General features: G+C 33.2%; 1 protein-coding gene across 5 annotated transcripts in view; it reads right to left on the bottom strand.

Annotated features, from left to right (window-relative positions):
• Positions 1-1,634: 1,634 nt before the first annotated feature.
• Positions 1,635-18,119, bottom strand: part of LOC132714600 (zinc finger protein DPF3-like) — a 37,120-nt gene continuing 20,635 nt past the window's right edge. For 2 of the 5 annotated variants that reach the window (XM_060697490.1, XM_060697493.1), the window contains 6 exons: positions 17,161-17,196; positions 13,648-13,677; positions 10,097-10,222; positions 7,106-7,218; positions 3,446-3,527; positions 1,635-2,336 (listed from right to left, as the gene is read on the bottom strand). In XM_060697490.1, the coding sequence (XP_060553473.1) occupies positions 2,269-2,336; positions 3,446-3,527; positions 7,106-7,218; positions 10,097-10,222; positions 13,648-13,677; positions 17,161-17,196 (455 nt within the window). In that variant the 3' untranslated portion in view covers positions 1,635-2,268. The remainder of the gene's footprint in view (positions 2,337-3,445; positions 3,528-7,105; positions 7,219-10,096; positions 10,223-13,647; positions 13,678-17,160; positions 17,197-18,119) is intronic. The other 3 variants (XM_060697491.1, XM_060697492.1, XM_060697494.1) reach the window with 3 other exon arrangements.

Raw genomic sequence — 18,119 nt, 5'->3', positions numbered from 1 at the left:
ACAAGAAACATGGCAATGCCATGAAACCAGGTTTTCAATTATCACCATTGTAGATAAATATGTTGTATTTGAAATACAAATACAAGCAACAAACAATGTAACTATGTGCAATGTAAAACATGAATAATGTAGGAGGAATTGCCACTGAAGAAGTGTTCACTATAATATTATGTATAAGGAAAAAAACAAAGGGCCATAATTAGGTCAAAAACTATCCAATCACAAAACCCCGACAATATGTGCCAGGATGCTTGATGACAAAGCTTCTGTGAAAGTTTGAACAAAATCCGTTGAGAAATGTAGGACGAGTTCAGCACAGAAGAATTTGTTCACTATAATTATATTGATAATTCTGTATAATGAAAACAAGTTACAAAGTAGACATGAAATAATATATCATATCTTTTTTAAATTACCTCCAAAGATGATATGACCTTTGACTGCCAAATCAAGTTAAAAATCATGTAAACAGGATTTTCAATGTTAATGTCACTGTGACCTTGACCTTGGAGCCAGCCATGCGGAACATGCGTTCTGCACGTCATCTTGATGTGGTAAACATTTGTCTGAAGTTTCATCAAAATTCTTCAAAGGGTTGAAGAGTTACAGAGCGGACAGGATTTTCAATGTTAATGTCACTGTGACCTTGACCTTGGAGCCAGCCATGCGGAACATGCGTTCTGCACGTCATCTTGATGTGGTAAACATTTGTCTGAAGTTTCATCAAAATTCTTCAAAGGGTTGAAGAGTTACAGAGCGGACACAATTTCGTTTGACGCCCGCCCGCCCATCCGCCCAGTCGCCCATCCGCCCGCCATACCCCAATCTAATAACCAGGATTTTCAAAATTGAAAACCTGGTTAATAAGGCAATGTGATTAAAATTCAAGAACTTGACAGTTGAAGGTCAAAATTAAACTTGAATAATTTGGTTTGGCAGTTAGCATTTTTCTTGTCAAAGTATGAATCAAATTCCTGAATAGATAACGAAAGTTATCACAACTCTAGCAAAATTTGAGAATTTAAAGGAAATTATAGAACTTGCAGTTCACTGCTTGTTTTTTTACTATTTAAGATTTGATCTTGGCAGGCAGTCACCATCTTAAGATCATATTTGAAACATTCAACATAACTGTATAATGAGCATTGTTTTGTGGAAGCACAAGTCAAATTTATAAATAAATCAATAGATCACAATTTAGGCAAAATCCAATAATTTGACCTCGACAATCAAGGTCATTTCAATGTCAAGGATTTGAAATCAATTGTTCAACATGTAAGTTTTGTCAATAGTATGAATATAATTTATAATTAATAAAGTTATCTCAATTTAAGCAAGTGTCAATAATTTAAATCTTCATGGTCAAATTTAGGTCATTTAAATTAAAGGTCAAGGTTCAGCTTGAATAATTATACATTTTGGTTTAGTCAGTGTTATTTTGTTACTTAGGGGTCAAGTTCATCCTGGTTCACTTGATAATCTTGTGTCCAAACCATGAAGGCAATGCATTGATGGCCAAAGTTTCTGGACAGCAACATCAACATTTATTACTTTTACATAAGCAAATATTTTTTTCTTTGAAAGGTGATTAGGAGATATTTCCTTATGCAGTTGATAAAACAATGAAAGAAAACTTCAACTGTTAATGATTTATTTCTAGTACTAGAACTACATGTTTGACATGAAATAATGACAACAATTAACTTGCTACAATATTGTTACAATGATTTCGAAAATTGTGTCTGAATATTTTTTATGGCAAAAATCTTGAAGAATTAACAAAAAAGATAATGTCTCCAAAAAAAAGCAATTTAAACTTGTCTTATGAAAATATTCTCCCACTGAAATTGTGATGTGCTCACGTACATCAAAACAAGAAAATGCAAGCACAACATTAAATATACAAAACTTCAGGACAACAATACATGTATGAAAATACAACACTTTAATAGAGATTACATCATGTATCATTTAACGTTACAGTTTTCCAGTATGTGTATTTCATGTTTTACTTGATTTTCACATCATTGCATTTAATTCTCTATATCCTAAATAATCTTTATTCAAGAAGGCTAACAAAATCTTTTATCTACAAACAAGTTCTTACTGTGTTTTGTACATTATGTTCAAGCATTATGACACAACATTGTTACTGTATTTACATATTTCAGTAATATACTTGTACACATTAGCATGTGTATAATCCAACAAAAACATATCATAGATTTCTCTTGCTCCCATGATGAATGTGTAATAGAGATGAACATTTTATACCATGCCAGCTGGCTTCTTGCCTCCATGGAACTCTTCAATACACAGGTGACAACTCCAATTACCTACAATTATAATAACAGTAGGAAATTTAAAACATTTTAGCTGCATCACGACAAAACCAACATAGTGTGTTTGTGACCAGCATGGATTCATGCTGTTCGCTATCAGTTTCACTACTTGTTATAGGGTTTGTATGTGAACAGCATGGATACTGATCAGACTGGGGATGCGCAGGCTGGTCTGGATTCATGCTGGTCGCAAACGCATAACATTGGTTTTGTCGTGAAGCGGTTCATATAGTTCTTATAACATCATTTTTTCTACTTTTATATTCCTAAATGTCCCAAGATAAAACTGGTACACCCTTTATTTTCTTATGTCTTAAAAAAAAATGTGCAGTCTGGTTGTGATTTAAACCATGAACAAAGAACACTTAGAAAGCTGTTCAGCAGTCCTATCAATTGAGCTACTTTTCATTCAGCAAATACATCTGCTACTTATTAGTCATTTCTAAAACATGACATACTCCTCAAATATACAGAAATTTGTTTTGGTACAGTATACCCAAATTATGTAACATTTCAGAATGATTTTAACCAGAATTCAGAGCTATAGACATTTTACATAAATTTTCAGTTTCCCTAATAAGCTTTTAGTAAGCTTCACAGATTTAAATGAGGTTCTAATGTTCATTAATTTATCGCCAATTTCAAATTTTCATTTATTATTTTGCTGAAAACTTAAACATGACCAAGTGGCTTATCTTCAGGGATGTTATTTTAACAATATTTTCGAACATTTATTCAAAAGATTGTGCAAACTAAGACAATTCGAAGATATGTTTAATGATCAAACTGGTTCTTGTCATAAACTGGTAAAACACATGTAGTATAAACATGCTAAAGATGTTAATGCTCAAATTAAATATACCAGTAAATAAATCTATGAATGAATTTCAAAACTGCTAAATGTCCAGACAAAACCACTTAAATGCATGCATTAAAGATTTCAACATCAAATACAAATTTCTGATACTTAAAATTATTTCATAACATCAATAAACAATTTTGAACAAATTGCCAACCTAGTGCAGTAACGATAAGTTCTGCTAGATTTAATAATTAATATAATGTGGGTTAATCACTTATTGCACTAAGATGATGAAAATTACCTTCAGGTGCCTCCTGTAGAGGCGGATTCAAACAATACATGTGGTAACCACGGTCACAGTCATCACAAAACAACAACTGCTCCTAAATATACACAAAATAAAATTTTTATTTTATTATTAACATTGTTTACAAAAAGTAATACATCTAAAATAATTCTTATTCTTATAATAATCTTGGTTACACTAAAAAAACAAAGGCTTCAGGGAATAACCCAATGACATTAAGGCGAAGGCAAGATAAAAAAAACATGTTTGACTGTTATCACTGCTTTCGTTGGATTTGTAAAATTTTATAAATCTTTTTCTTACACCTGTTTGAAAAAATGGGTCACATGAAAGGATTGCCCCTGACTGGTGGGCCAGTTTTGTCTACAGCATATCTTCTACATGCATGGAGGGTTTTAATAGGCAAGTAATATTAACTTAAATGTAGGTTACATCACTCCAGTAATAAATAAATATTTATGTTTTAAACAATAGAGAAAATGTAACAAGTTTCATGTGTAATTGTTTTCATATTTGATAAACAGTACAATAGAAGCAAACTTACAACTTGATAAAAACATAACATTTCTATTTCTTCCCAAATTGACTATTAAGTATCCTTAACAGGCCGTATTTCTTTAATGGACTTGTCCAGCTTGTATTTTTGGAAATTTCCATCAATATTTGTGGCATTTGTTCCAGCTCCCATTTATGGAACTATCCAATAACAATTTGGGTATATCAAGATAAAAATCTTAAGCTAGTCAGCCAACAGTATATAGCCAGACGAGACTGTACAGATATGCAGACTGACCAAGGTCTATACTGGATACTGACCTAGGTCTATACTGGAGGCTGACCTAGGTCTATACTGGAGGCTGACCTAGGTCTATACTGGAGGCTGACCTAGGTCTATACTGGAGGCTGACCTAGGTCTATACTGGAGACTGACCTAGGTCTATACTGGAGACTGACCTAGGTCTATACTGGAGGCTGACCTAGGTCTATACTGGAGGCTGACCTAGGTCTATACTGGCGGCTGACCTAGGTCTATACTGGAGGCTGACCTAGGTCTATACTGGAGGCTGACCTAGGTCTATACTGGAGGCTGACCTAGGTCTATACTGGAGGCTGACCTAGGTCTATACTGGAGGCTGACCTAGGTCTATACTGGAGGCTGACCTAGGTCTATACTGGAGACTGACCTAGGTCTATACTGGAGGCTGACCTAGGTCTATACTGGAGACTGACCTAGGTCTATACTGGAGACTGACCTAGGTCTATATGACCTAGGTCTATACTGGAGGCTGATCTAGGTCTATACTGGAGACTGACCTAGGTCTATACTGGAGGCTGACCTAGGTCTATACTGGAGGCTGATCTAGGTCTATACTGGAGACTGACCTAGGTCTATACTGGAGACTGACCTAGGTCTATACTGGAGACTGATCTAGGTCTATACTGGAGGCTGACCTAGGTCTATACTGGAGGCTGACCTAGGTCTATACTGGAGACTGACCTAGGTCTATACTGGAGACTGACCGAGGTCTATACTGGAGGCTGACCTATGTCTATACTGGAGGCTGACCTAGGTCTATACTGGAGACTGATCTAGGTCTATACTGGAGACTGACCTAGGTCTATACTGGAGGCTGACCTAGGTCTATACTGGAGGCTGACCTAGGTCTATACTGGAGACTGACCTAGGTCTATACTGGAGGCTGACCTAGGTCTATACTGGAGACTGACCTAGGTCTATACTGGAGACTGACCTAGGTCTATACTGGAGGCTGACCTAGGTCTATACTGGAGGCTGACCTAGGTCTATACTGGAAGACTGACCTAGGTCTATACTGGAGACTGACCTAGGTCTATACTGGAGGCTGACCTAGGTCTATACTGGAGGCTGACCTAGGTCTATACTGGAGACTGACCTAGGTCTATACTGGAGGCTGACCTAGGTCTATACTGGAGACTGAACTAGTCTCATACTGGAGGCTGACCTAGGTCTATACTGGAGACTGATCTAGTCTATACTGGAGGCTGACCTAGGTCTATACTGGAGGCTGACCTAGGTCTATACTGGAGGCTGACCTAGGTCTATACTGGAGGCTGATCTAGGTCTATACTGGAGACTGATCTAGGTCTATACTGGAGACTGACCTAGGTCTATACTGGAGACTGACCTAGGTCTATACTGGAGACTGACCTAGGTCTATACTGGAGGCTGACCTAGGTCTATACTGGAGGCTGACTAGGTCTATACTGGAGACTGACCTAGGTCTACTACTGGAGACTGACCTAGGTCTATACTGGAGACTGATCTAGGTCTATACTGGAGACTGATCTAGGTCTATACTGGAGACTGACCTAGGTTCTATACTGGAGACTGACCTAGGTCTATACTGGAGACTGACCTAGGTCTATACTGGAGGCTGACCTAGGTCTATACTGGAGACTGATCTAGGTCTATACTGGAGACTGACCTAGGTCTATACTGGAGACTGACCTAGGTCTATACTGGAGGCTGACCTATGTCTATACTGGAGACTGATCTAGGTCTATACTGGAGACTGATCTAGGTCTATACTGGAGACTGATCTAGGTCTATACTGGAGACTGATCTAGGTCTATACTGGAGACTGATCTAGGTCTATACTGGAGACTGATCTAGGTCTATACTGGAGGCTGACCTAGGTCTATACTGGAGACTGATCTAGGTCTATACTGGAGACTGACCTAGGTCTATACTGGAGGCTGACCTAGGTATATACTGGAGACTGATCTAGGTCTATACTGGAGGCTGACCTAGGTCTATACTGGAGGCTGATCTAAGTCTATCCTGGAGACTGATCTAGGTCTATACTGGAGACTGATCTAGGTCTATACTGGAGACTGATCTAGGTCTATACTGGAGACTGATCTAGGTCTATACTGGAGACTGATCTAGGTCTATACTGGAGACTGACCTAGGTCTATACTGGAGACTGACCTAGGTCTATACTGGAGACTGACCTAGGTCTGTACTGGAGGCTGACCTAGGTCTATACTGGAGACTGACCTAGGTCTATACTGGAGACTGACCTTGGTCTGTACTGGAGACTGACCTAGGTCTATACTGGAGACTGACCTAGGTCTATACTGGAGACTGACCTAGGTCTATACTGGAGACTGACCTAGGTCTATACTGGAGACTGACCTAGGTCTATACTGGAGACTGACCTAGGTCTATACTGGAGACTGACCTAGGTCTGTACATAAATAAAATTCTTGTATGATGTAATTTTATGTGATGTTTGATTGTAGTGTTATATTTGCTTTTAATCATTTAATGCTTTCTTACCCATATTTATATGTGCTGATAAATCTTAACTGTTTTACAGAGTTTTTCATAAATGTACATTGATCTTCCTAATACTTTTATATATTTTCTTTTATACAGATTGTTTGTTTGAATTGTTAAAGGATAGTCAGTTATGTCGGAAAATAGCTTATATAGCTAATGTTTATATGTTTTTATGAAACCGACTATAAATAAAGATTAGCTTATCTTATCTTATCTTATGTCTATACTGGAGACAAAGGCTAGTTCCTTTCAATTCCAGCAGATACTAGCTTAAAGAATTATGACTCTAGTTTTTTTGCAGCACTAAGATTTATTACAGATTTACTCACATCATTTTCTGATGTTCCACAGAGACCACATGATTTACATTCTATACACTGCCAGGGATATTTCTTCACTGATATTGTCATGTTAGTTGTAAACTGTAGACATGTTGGGTGACCTGAAACCAAAGAAGAAATTATAAACTCAATAAAATAGACATGACGTACTTATACCAGCCTGGCTAAAAGAAAATTTCAAGCATATATTTATCAACAATATTATATATGTATCTTTATACACAAGTAAAATTGTATTAAGAATTCTAACACGCCCTCGTGATATATTTCCTCGCATCCAAACTACAAACTGAGGTTTTTTATATGAAGGGACATGAAATAAAAAAAAAAATTGTGACTTGTGTACCAGTTGATGTAAGTCTGGACTAATAACTTGTGTGCAAAATTTCAGATCATTCACTCACTCTGTTTTCCCAGAGTAATTATTTTTATGGTGAATTATTACCAAAAACGAATAGCGTGGAACACTGTTGACTAAAACTGGGCTAAAAATAATGCAAAAATTGATTTTCATATTAACAAGAGAATGTTTCTTAATTATATTTTGCAGAAATTTTAATTTTAAGTGCATCACTTCATGAGTATTTCAAATCTTTTTTTTTTATTGTTTTTTTATATTTTTGACCTCAGTGGAGCTGACTTTTACATTAGTAAGTAAGTAAGTAAGTAAGTAAGTAAGTAAGTAAGTAAGTAAGTAAGTAAGTAAGTAAGTAAGTAAGTCGACTTTATTTTATGAGGCTAACACATTCAGTTTCCCGATCTTCCATGTGGGCCTCAGTATATACAAAACAACATAAAATACAATCACAATCAACATTTAGACAAAACATAAATATGTACATTAAACATCATATCAATACAATAAGTAAACAATTTTTTCTTCTTACATAGAGAAGTGACATTTTCATAACTTCAGCATGGAAAGTATATGTTTTTGAAACAATATGTACAAACAATTAGTTAGAAAATTGCCACTGGATATAGGAGGATTGAAATTTCCTCATGGTATCAGAATTTCGAATATGGATTGGTATGCTGTTCCATACCACAGGACCAGAGTAATTAAATGATTTTCTAAAAAATTCTGTTTTTGGTTTGGGTACAGTTAGTTTTTCATTTTGTATAGACCTTAAGTTAAAGTCATGTTTGTCATTTATTGTTTGGAATTTATTTTTCATATAAATAGGAAAGGATGGTTCATTTATAGATTTATACATGAGGATTGCCTTTTTGTACATAATTCTTTGGTCAAAGGACATCCAATTTAATTCTTTAAATAGAATATTTGATGGGGTATCAAAACTTTTGTCTAAAATAATTCTTGCACCTCTTTTTTGAAAGTTGACAATTTGTGAAAGTAATTCACTACTGCAATTTCCCCAAATAGTGCAACAGTAGTCAATATGTGGCAAAATATAAGCATTAAAAAAGAGTTTTCTGGAGTGGAGATCAAGGTACTGTTTGATTCTAAGAAGCAAATAGAGCTGTGAATTGCATTTTTTAATAATATTTTGAATTTGTGTTTTCCATTTAAGATTTTTGTCAACCTGGACTTCTAGCAGTTTTTCAGTGTCTGTAAATTCTATCTCTTTGTTTTGAAGGTGCAGAGTAGATGAAGCAGTATTTTTTGATTTAGTATTTTTTATAGAGAAATTTATGGCCTTAGTTTTTTGTGCATTTAATATCATTGCATTTTGCCTACACCATGTGCTAACACTATCAAGATCTGTTTGAAGATTATCATTCATTTCCTTTAAAGTATTTCCAGTAGAAGTAAGGGAAGTGTCGTCTGCAAACATATCGGTAGTTGACTGTTTAACATGAAGATGGATGTCATTTATGTATATCAAAAATAGTAGGGGCCCAAGGACTGAGCCCTGAGGCACTCCTGAGACAACTTCAGCTGGTTCAGATAAAACACCAGACACATTGACTTTTTGTGACCTGTCTGATAGATAAGATCTTATCCAATCTATAGTATGTGAAGAGAAATTATAGAAAGGTAGTTTTTCTAGAAGAATTTGGTGGTTTACTAAATCAAAGGCTTTTGATAAGTCTAGAAAAACAGTTCCGACAAGTTTGCCATCATTCAGAGCACTGATCCAATTTTCAATTATATTGAACTTAAAAGAAAAAGTTATTTGTGCTTTTACTGGTTATCATATTGCAAAGAGAACAATAAGACATCATTATTTAATTTTACCCATGAAATATGGTGCTATATCAGTCAAATACATTTCATATTTTTCAAAAATAAATATGAAATATAAATATGAATGTGGGCGGAGTCAAAACTCATATTTATTTTAAGGGACTTCTTTCGCCATTTTGTTTGAAAAATCTGATAAATACAAAACAAGTTTTTGCTAAATTTTGCTTTGAAAACTATCAAGAATGATAGAAAATGGTCTAACTAAGAAAAGAAATCCGAACACCAATATCTTAAATTCAGTTATTAACGCTGTAAAGGCGTTTAAACAGTTGTTTATGTGACGTCACAATGTAGCGCAAAATATCGCATGCAAAACAAGACGCAATAATATATTACTGCGTGCTGTACAATTGCAGTTGCGTAGCAAGCAATAGGGTTCGTAACCATTTTCTTTGATAATGAAATTAAATAAAAAGGTTATTTTTTCGTTTTTTGTGAAATATGGTATATATTTTCAAGAAACATGATAAAATGCCACATATTTTCAATCGCCGTCCCGGCTCGTGACAATATGTGGCATTTTATCATGTTTCGTGAAAATATATTCCATATTTCACTCAAACTCAAAAATATCCTCTTAATATTATTATAACAACAACAATATCAGAAAACAACCATTCAGTTGACGTCAGAAATGAATGGACTACCTAGTTTAAACATTTACTGGTTTTGAATCCAGGGCCTGGAAAATTGGACTATTGTTTTTAACCAGCTTAATTGTGAGGCCATTTTACAATAATTTTCAGATGTATAAATACAAGACAAACCTGATCTTCCACAGTCACTACAGGACACAAGTTCCTCGGCTGTACCGGTCTTTTTATTCTCGTCAGCGTCACCAAGGCAGAAGTCACAATAGTTACTGTTCTGTATCTTACCATCTTCTCCTCGCTCTATAATACAATCAACACTGTTATATGGCCCTTCTTTGTTAATTCATCTTGTCATACTCACATGCTTATAATTAGTAGTCAGTTTAGACAATGGAACAAAATAAGAAACAATAATATGAGCCGCGTCATGACAAAATCAACATAATGGGTTTGCGACCAGCATGGATCCAGACCAGCCTGCGCATCCACGCAGTCTGATCTGTGAGGATCCATGCTGTTTCTCTACTTGTTATAGGGTTTGTAAGCGAACAGCATGGATCCTGATCAGCCTGGGGGATGCGCTGGCTGGTCTGGATCCATGCTGGTCGCAAACCCATTATGTTAGTTTTGTCATGACGCGGCTCATATTAATAGATATAATGAGTGTTGTAGAAAAACACAGTACAAGTATTCCTAAAATAGAAATTGTTAAATAAACATATTGTCAGTAACTGTTTTATAATTTTGAATTGAAAATTTAGTTATATTACAAAATTAATGGTCAGTAAAGATTAATTTTATCTTAACCCTGTATATGTAATTCAGTTCTGAAAAAAACTTTAACAATAGTTTAGCAATTAAAGTAAGGTTGCTCCCTTGTTAATCAAAGCTGATTTACAAAAACTACATCAGTAAAACAATTGATGCTATATGTAAAAAAAAATTAAATCACTAGCAAGTGCCAATCAAAGTAATTATATAGACTAATTAAAACAAAGTCCTTCACTCCAAACACAACCTATTAAACATACATTAATTACAGTTTTATAATTATTCACTGCAAAATGAAAATTCATAAGAAACAAATATCCCAAGTATGAATAATTTATATCTATTATACTTTTTTTCTCCAAAGAAACACAAACTACAAAAATGTTTATAGAAATGGTGTTAGCCTAATGTTATGTTCAATTAATTAGCTGAAAAAAGTAGCTTCTTTTCTAGATTGTAAGCAACCTAAAATATTAACAGCTGAACGAAAGAGTAATTAAATTTCTGAAATTATGTCATGCATATAATTGAAGTATAAGAAAATAAAAGTTAAAGTATACCAAAGCAAGCACAGGTCTGGTTTGACGCATAAAAGCTGTATGTGACTCGTTTTTGATGAAAAAAAATAACATGGCAATTTCTTTGATACAGCCGTGCATCCAAAATCTAAATATATGCATTGTATGGACCCTATTGCTTTAATATCTTTACAATTATTAAACTCTACAATTTTAAGAGACATAAAATTCAGAAAGTACAATGATATTTCGGTATTTGGACTAATGGTGTTTCACTTGTGTCCACAATTTTGATGAAACCTTCTTACTCTAGAAAAAGATTTATTTTGATTACCATATTTTTTGTGACCAAGCAACCTCCCTCATAAATATTATTTATAGTGATGACATCATTGTTAATTGTGTATACAAAGTAACTATAAATTTTTACTTAGTACATGTATAGTAAAATACATTGTAAATATCATGTGTGACAATGTCATTGTCATCTCTAGAAACAGTCATATCTTAAGTTGCTTCAATCTTACAAGGGAGACAACCATACCAGAATCCTGGACAGGACTTGAGTCCTGGTTCAATAACTGTCATCTATGTCCTGGAAATATCAGTCACTGTCCAATTTTAATCAAATTTGAGCCTTTAATATAGTACATGTACTGATTATTGAGATTTAATGTATCTATTATCTGAATGACAGCATTCTTCAATATTTTTTACAAATTACAATGTTTAATGCATTTTATTCCTAAAATTACAGCTTTAATTAGAGCTGTGCTAAAATACTGGTAAATGGACAACACAAGATCAGCGAGGTTTTGGATTCACTTTCCTAAACAAAGGCTTGAGTGAATGTTGTTTGATTTTTGAAATGGTGAATTATATGAACAAAATATCAATAGAGTATAGGTTGATATAGAATTTAATTGTGATACAGCCATACTGGATTATGACAGCATTCAGCAGGAAAGAATATGCATGTATAGATAAATTTATGTAAATGACAAATCTATCTTGAATTCAGAGACTTTAATGGACCATTCAAATCATGTTTGACATTCAGCTAAAATGTTACTGTATATAACATATCCTCACAACTTGACTTTTATTATGCTCTATAACAAATTCACTTGTCACCCATTCCAATACTTTTAATGTTAAAGATTGAAAACTGCATAAGCCAGTGCTAGAGTTGTGAGAGATGTTGTACATTTCATTTTATCTAAATCACATACATCTGCAATTTCTATCTTTAATTTCATTGTTCTTCAGGGATTTCTCTAATTTTTTAGATATTATAAAACTAATTTGAGCCGGGTCATGGCAAAACCAACATAATGGGTTTGCGTCCAGCATGGATCCAGACCAGCCTGCGCATCCGTGCAGTCTGATCAGGATCCATGCTGTTCACTATCAGTTTCTCTACTTGTAATAGAGTTGGTAAGCGAACAGCATGGATCCTGATCAGACTGCGCGGATGCACAGGCTGGTCTGGATCCATGCTAGTCGCAAACCCCTTATGTGGTTTTGTCGTGACGCGGCTCATTTACCAATACATTTTACAATCCTTTCTTTAACAAAATGAAATACTTAATTGTCCTTTCTGTTAAGAAGTACATGTATCTTTCTTTTAACTACAATAAGAAATGGTATATGCTCCTTTAAAGCAGTGAGATGCACTTTGCTGCTTTATAAAACTAAGTGACAAAAAGACCTACTTAAAGCTTTCAACATAACTTGCTTTTTGTTCTTTTCATAAGTAACAAAACTTTAGGTTCTTTTGTAGTATGAAAATGGCTTGCTTTAAGCTAATTTATAAGTGATAAGCTTTAGCTTGTCAGATGACTTGCATTTAGCCCTTTTATAAAAGTGAGACTGTATGATATAAAAATCCTTCACACAAAGTGCTTTTTTACTCCCCCTTATATAGTGACTTCAGTGCAGAGTTTAATCTAACAGTTTTAAACAGGATATAAGTTTGTCTGTGAACAATCAGGCTCATGAAACTTACAGTTAATTTCTTTTTTCTATTGTAAATTATAGAATTAAAAGAAGAGTCGCAATGGTCTAATTTTTTCCATGGCTATCTCATAACTTACTATGGTTATGATGGTTGTATGGAAGCAGGCAGTTACCTCACAAGTTTTCATTGATTCTGTGTATCGGGAAACATTAAAATAAACCAGATCAATGAGTTAATGGCCTAATAAAGATAAATATAATGAATGCAATGGGACCAGGAAAGGTTGCATAATCAACAGACAAAACAAACAAAGCTGGTCACATATAAGGAATGAATACTGCAGCTTTTCCCCCATGAGCTAAAAATAATTTTGTTTTGAATTAAAAATGAATTTGACACAACGTTGCATAAACAACAAAACCAATGCTTGTCAAGACAAATAATACTGACAATTTGTCAAGACTACAGAATCTTACCTGGCAGTATTATAATAGGAGTTTGTTTCACTGAAATTAATAACAAATAACACTCAACTTTTGTGTATGTATACAACTTTTGGAAGTTAATGAAAGGAATTTACCCAACATTTTCTTTCATGTTTTAGTAATCCACTGACTATCATTAGTACTACTTGTAAGAAAAATATCAAAGTCTATTTATTCTAAAGAACCTTAATTATATTCAGATACTATGAGAACATGCTAAAAATAACTTTTCAAGTCATTAAAGTCCTTTACCTGCCTTATAAATTTAGAGTACAATTTGCTACTTATTCAAATATAGATAGGAAAATCGAATTTATCTAGAATAGCCTTTTACTATTCTTGCCATCTTAAATTAAAAATTGATAAGATTCAAAATTGCTTTATACTTTCATATTTTGTCAAGGGAAAGTACTCTTAACATAAGATTTTATATTAAGTTATTTACCCACTGCTTATATACTTGTGGTTACACAGCATTAATGATATAATAATGTTTCATTTTAACAAATATGTACCAATTAAAGCAAGTAAAAAAACATCACATTATAAATGCACAGTTAGTGATATAATAAAAATATAAAATCCATACTACACATGAACATCTTTTACTCTGTTTGAGTTATAGTAACCCTTGTGACTATAATAAATAACTCAGTTAAGCATCTCTGATAGTACAACAACAAACCCTTCAATAATATAACAGTAATATAACATCAAATTTATATCATTACATAGATCTAATAACATTGTATCTCAAGAAAACAGCATAAAATCTACAAAGCTATTTTCTTTTGGTTTTTATAACATCCTGATATTTGAAAACATTTATATACATGTCAGGCTTGCAATTTTTTTAACTTGCTTTGTTACAAAAATACTTCAAAACCACATACATGTCATGAATTTTAAGATCATTTAACTCCATTTTATTTTATTACAAACATAAATTCTTCATTTTGATTCTTGAAAGTTCACAACAGTAATTATTTCATTATACACACAGCATGCCATTCTTGTTAAAACACAGTTCATGCTTTGTATTAAACATACTTCTAAATAAACCTGAAATATACACGATCAGTAATTATATCATCATGATAAGTGGTCTGGCTAAATTTATCAACAGGATACAACAAATGTTAATTCTTTAATATTATGATAAATATTGTAATTGTTTTACTGCAATGTCTATCAAATATAAATTTTTTCAGGAACTAAAAAGAAGAATATTTCAGGTTACTGTAGGTCAGTCTAAATACATGCAGGTCAGTCTTATAATACATGCTTTTATTTTATTTCAAACAAAAAAAAGAGTGTGGATGAAATACAAAGCTACAAGTGTCACACTGAAATTTCCACTACTTTTGTTGGGTAAAATATTCGGACACTTGAATGACCAATGACTAAATAGCAGCTTAAGCCAAGCAAAAAACTTCACAACTGAGGCTGGTAAATGTTAAATCAGTTCCTACAGGTATGTATTATACAAGGGCAGATTAACACATTTGAGTTTATTTTTTTTTTGTATAGGAAATCAGCAAGGCAGCTATTTGTCCACCCTATTGTCGTTTTTTTTATATTAAATGGTTTTTAACCACCAGCTCCTTTAATATCAAAATAGTAAATGTCTTATTATATGGGTGAGCATAATGTTTTAATTAAACAAGGCAAGTGACTTTTGTAGTATGGGCGAAATTGCTGAACAAACAGTAATTCAACATTGGTGTCACCTAATATAAGACTATTCATGTTGATAATATATTGACAATATGTACGAATGCCCATACATTAGCCACTGTAAAATGGTGGATGACAGAAATTTGGCACAGCAAAGAGAGTGTTGAGAATCACCTTTGTCAAGGCTGTGATTGTCATAATGTATAAATAGTCTTCAAAGGCAGACCCAGATATAAAGATCATGCTGTGGGTGTTTCCCAGTTCTAACTAGATCTTGGGATGAAAAATCTCAGCTGGTTGGATTTGTCCTAGATTATGCTAAACTTTCATCAAGATAGGGACTTCTTGTACAAAGGCATTGAAGTTTTTTGAAAGTACACTGAGGAGATTATGAGAAAAATAATGTTGTATGCTACACAGGTCTTTACTGCATAGATATAATTAATAATTATGTTAACTAGGTAACTACACATAAAAATTGAAAGACCTAAGATGTTCTGTATTCTTACCTACTTTGGAAAGATAATATAAGTTAAACAGGTTTGACAAACAAAGTTAAAAAGGTTTAAAATAAAAAAAAAATGATCCCCAAGAGAAAATTAAGCTGTTCTAATCATAACAAAGAATGCACCCAACATACATCATCTCAAAACATAAAATGTATATAACAGAATAAAATGTTTTATTGATTAAAAAAAGATCATTATAAGAAATTCACTAGTAAGTTCCTTGCATAAGCATGATGAAAGAAATACAGATAAGTTGTTTGATATTTATAAAAATCTTTTTAAAAAGTTGTTTGTATCACATACAACATATGTGCCGTATGACAGCCTATAAAACTATAGTTGACAGTAACTGATTCTAATGCAGTATGTGGTCTTTGGCCTTCTATTGTCGATGATTTTACAAGCTATTTTTGGTTTAACTGACAATCACAGAAAAATTAACATGCATAGATATAAAGCACCATGAAACATGACCATGTCTTTTAGAGTCTTATCAGAAAGGCTATGAATAATTCTAGTTATAGTAGGTGCTGGAAAACTTTTTAAACATGTATCAGTGCCATTGTAATCTTAAATGACTGACAGACCAATCAAATTATAAAACAATATACGATATACATAGTATTCTCCATTCATTGGATGCGTGAATAATAACTGAATCACATCAGCTTTTATAAAACATCTATATTTTAATAATTTGCCATATACCAATAGGGTTACCAAGTTAATTTAGAAAACACAAAAAAGTAAAATGTACAAGAGCCTCCATTCAGACAGCACTCTCAACTATTCTAGTGCTTGAAAGTAAAACCAGAGACTGGGCTACAAAGAGGATGTTTTAAGGATCGTAACTCAGTAAAACTCCATTCTAAAGTCATGGGTCTTTGATAGTGACCTACAATTATGGCCTCAATGACATTTTTTGAAACTCAAAAGTAAAATTTAATACATTCAGCAGCTGTTGCATAGAAAGTCTAAAACTGGAACTTCTATGTTTATGTATGGGTATAATTAGAATAACTTACAATTACTAATTTTGAAATTAATACTTTCAGTGTTTTATAAGAAATGACTTTACAATGAAAACTTTAAACAAGTATTACTCTGAAGCTGACAACTTGGCTCAAATTATTTCTTTGAATAGTTGTTCTTAAAATAAATAGAACTTTTAAAAATAAATTATCAATTTTTTATTTATCTCTGTAGAACTGTCCCTTTCACTTTTAGGTTGGAGAGGCAGGGGTATTAGCAGTATTGTAGAGCGTGTGTTGACACAAGCATTTCTTAGGGTACAGTGTTAATCAAGCAAGTCACTCACCTCTCTCCTCCTTTTCCAGTTTCGGAGGAGTCTTAACTGACAGGAAAAATATAATGTTATTATCACTGTTTATATTATATTAATTAACAGATAAAAAACAAATATATTATCATTATCATAATTTAAATAACATTATCTGACAGACAAAAAAACATCCTTGTTGCTAGAGACATTAAAACTGTAAAATCATATCATAATCACTGTTTACATTACATAGACAGATAAATAGACTAATCACAAATTTCTAAATTCTTTAACTTATCACTGTCACTGTTAACAAATGCTTTACTGACAGTCAATATAACTGTATAAATAGCTTTCAATATAACTGTATCAATAGCTTTCAATATAACTAAACCAATAGCTTTTATTATAATACTGCACGTTTGTAACGGTGCTTTTCATTGGATAATCGTGACATTTATATAGCTTTATATACACGGCTTCAGTCAGTTTACTAAGAATTCACATTTTTCCCCTAAATAAAGGAAGCTTGCTGTATTATAAATTTGTCATTAAGATTCCTGACATGTTATATGGCCGTATATAAACAGTTGTTTGCAATATAAACCTCACCTTGCAGCTAAGGTTATATATACAAACAATATATAGGGCCATATAATCTGTCAAGAATCTTTATAACTAATAATATAACTGTATTAATAGCTTTCAATATAACTGTATTAATAGCTTTCAATATTACTATATCAATAGCTTTCAATATCACTGTATCAATAGCTTTCAATATCACTGTATTAATAGCCTTCAATATAACTCATTTTCTTTTGGTGGGTTTAACCTCCCGCCAACACAGCAGAGGTCATATGGTATTATTCTAACTTTATTGGTGGAGGTAGACCTCTGTGAATAATTTCAGGCATGAACTGGCACCCAAATAGAAGTGACGATGTTCAACAAAATAGCTTGATAGTTTCTTCACATAAAAGAATCAAAAGTTC

Source organism: Ruditapes philippinarum, unplaced genomic scaffold (genome assembly GCF_026571515.1).
Source record: "Ruditapes philippinarum isolate M1 unplaced genomic scaffold, ASM2657151v2 ctg3575_1_1_1_1, whole genome shotgun sequence".
NCBI classification, from domain to species: domain Eukaryota; kingdom Metazoa; phylum Mollusca; class Bivalvia; order Venerida; family Veneridae; genus Ruditapes; species Ruditapes philippinarum.
This window is presented reverse-complemented; position numbering and strand designations above follow the sequence as displayed.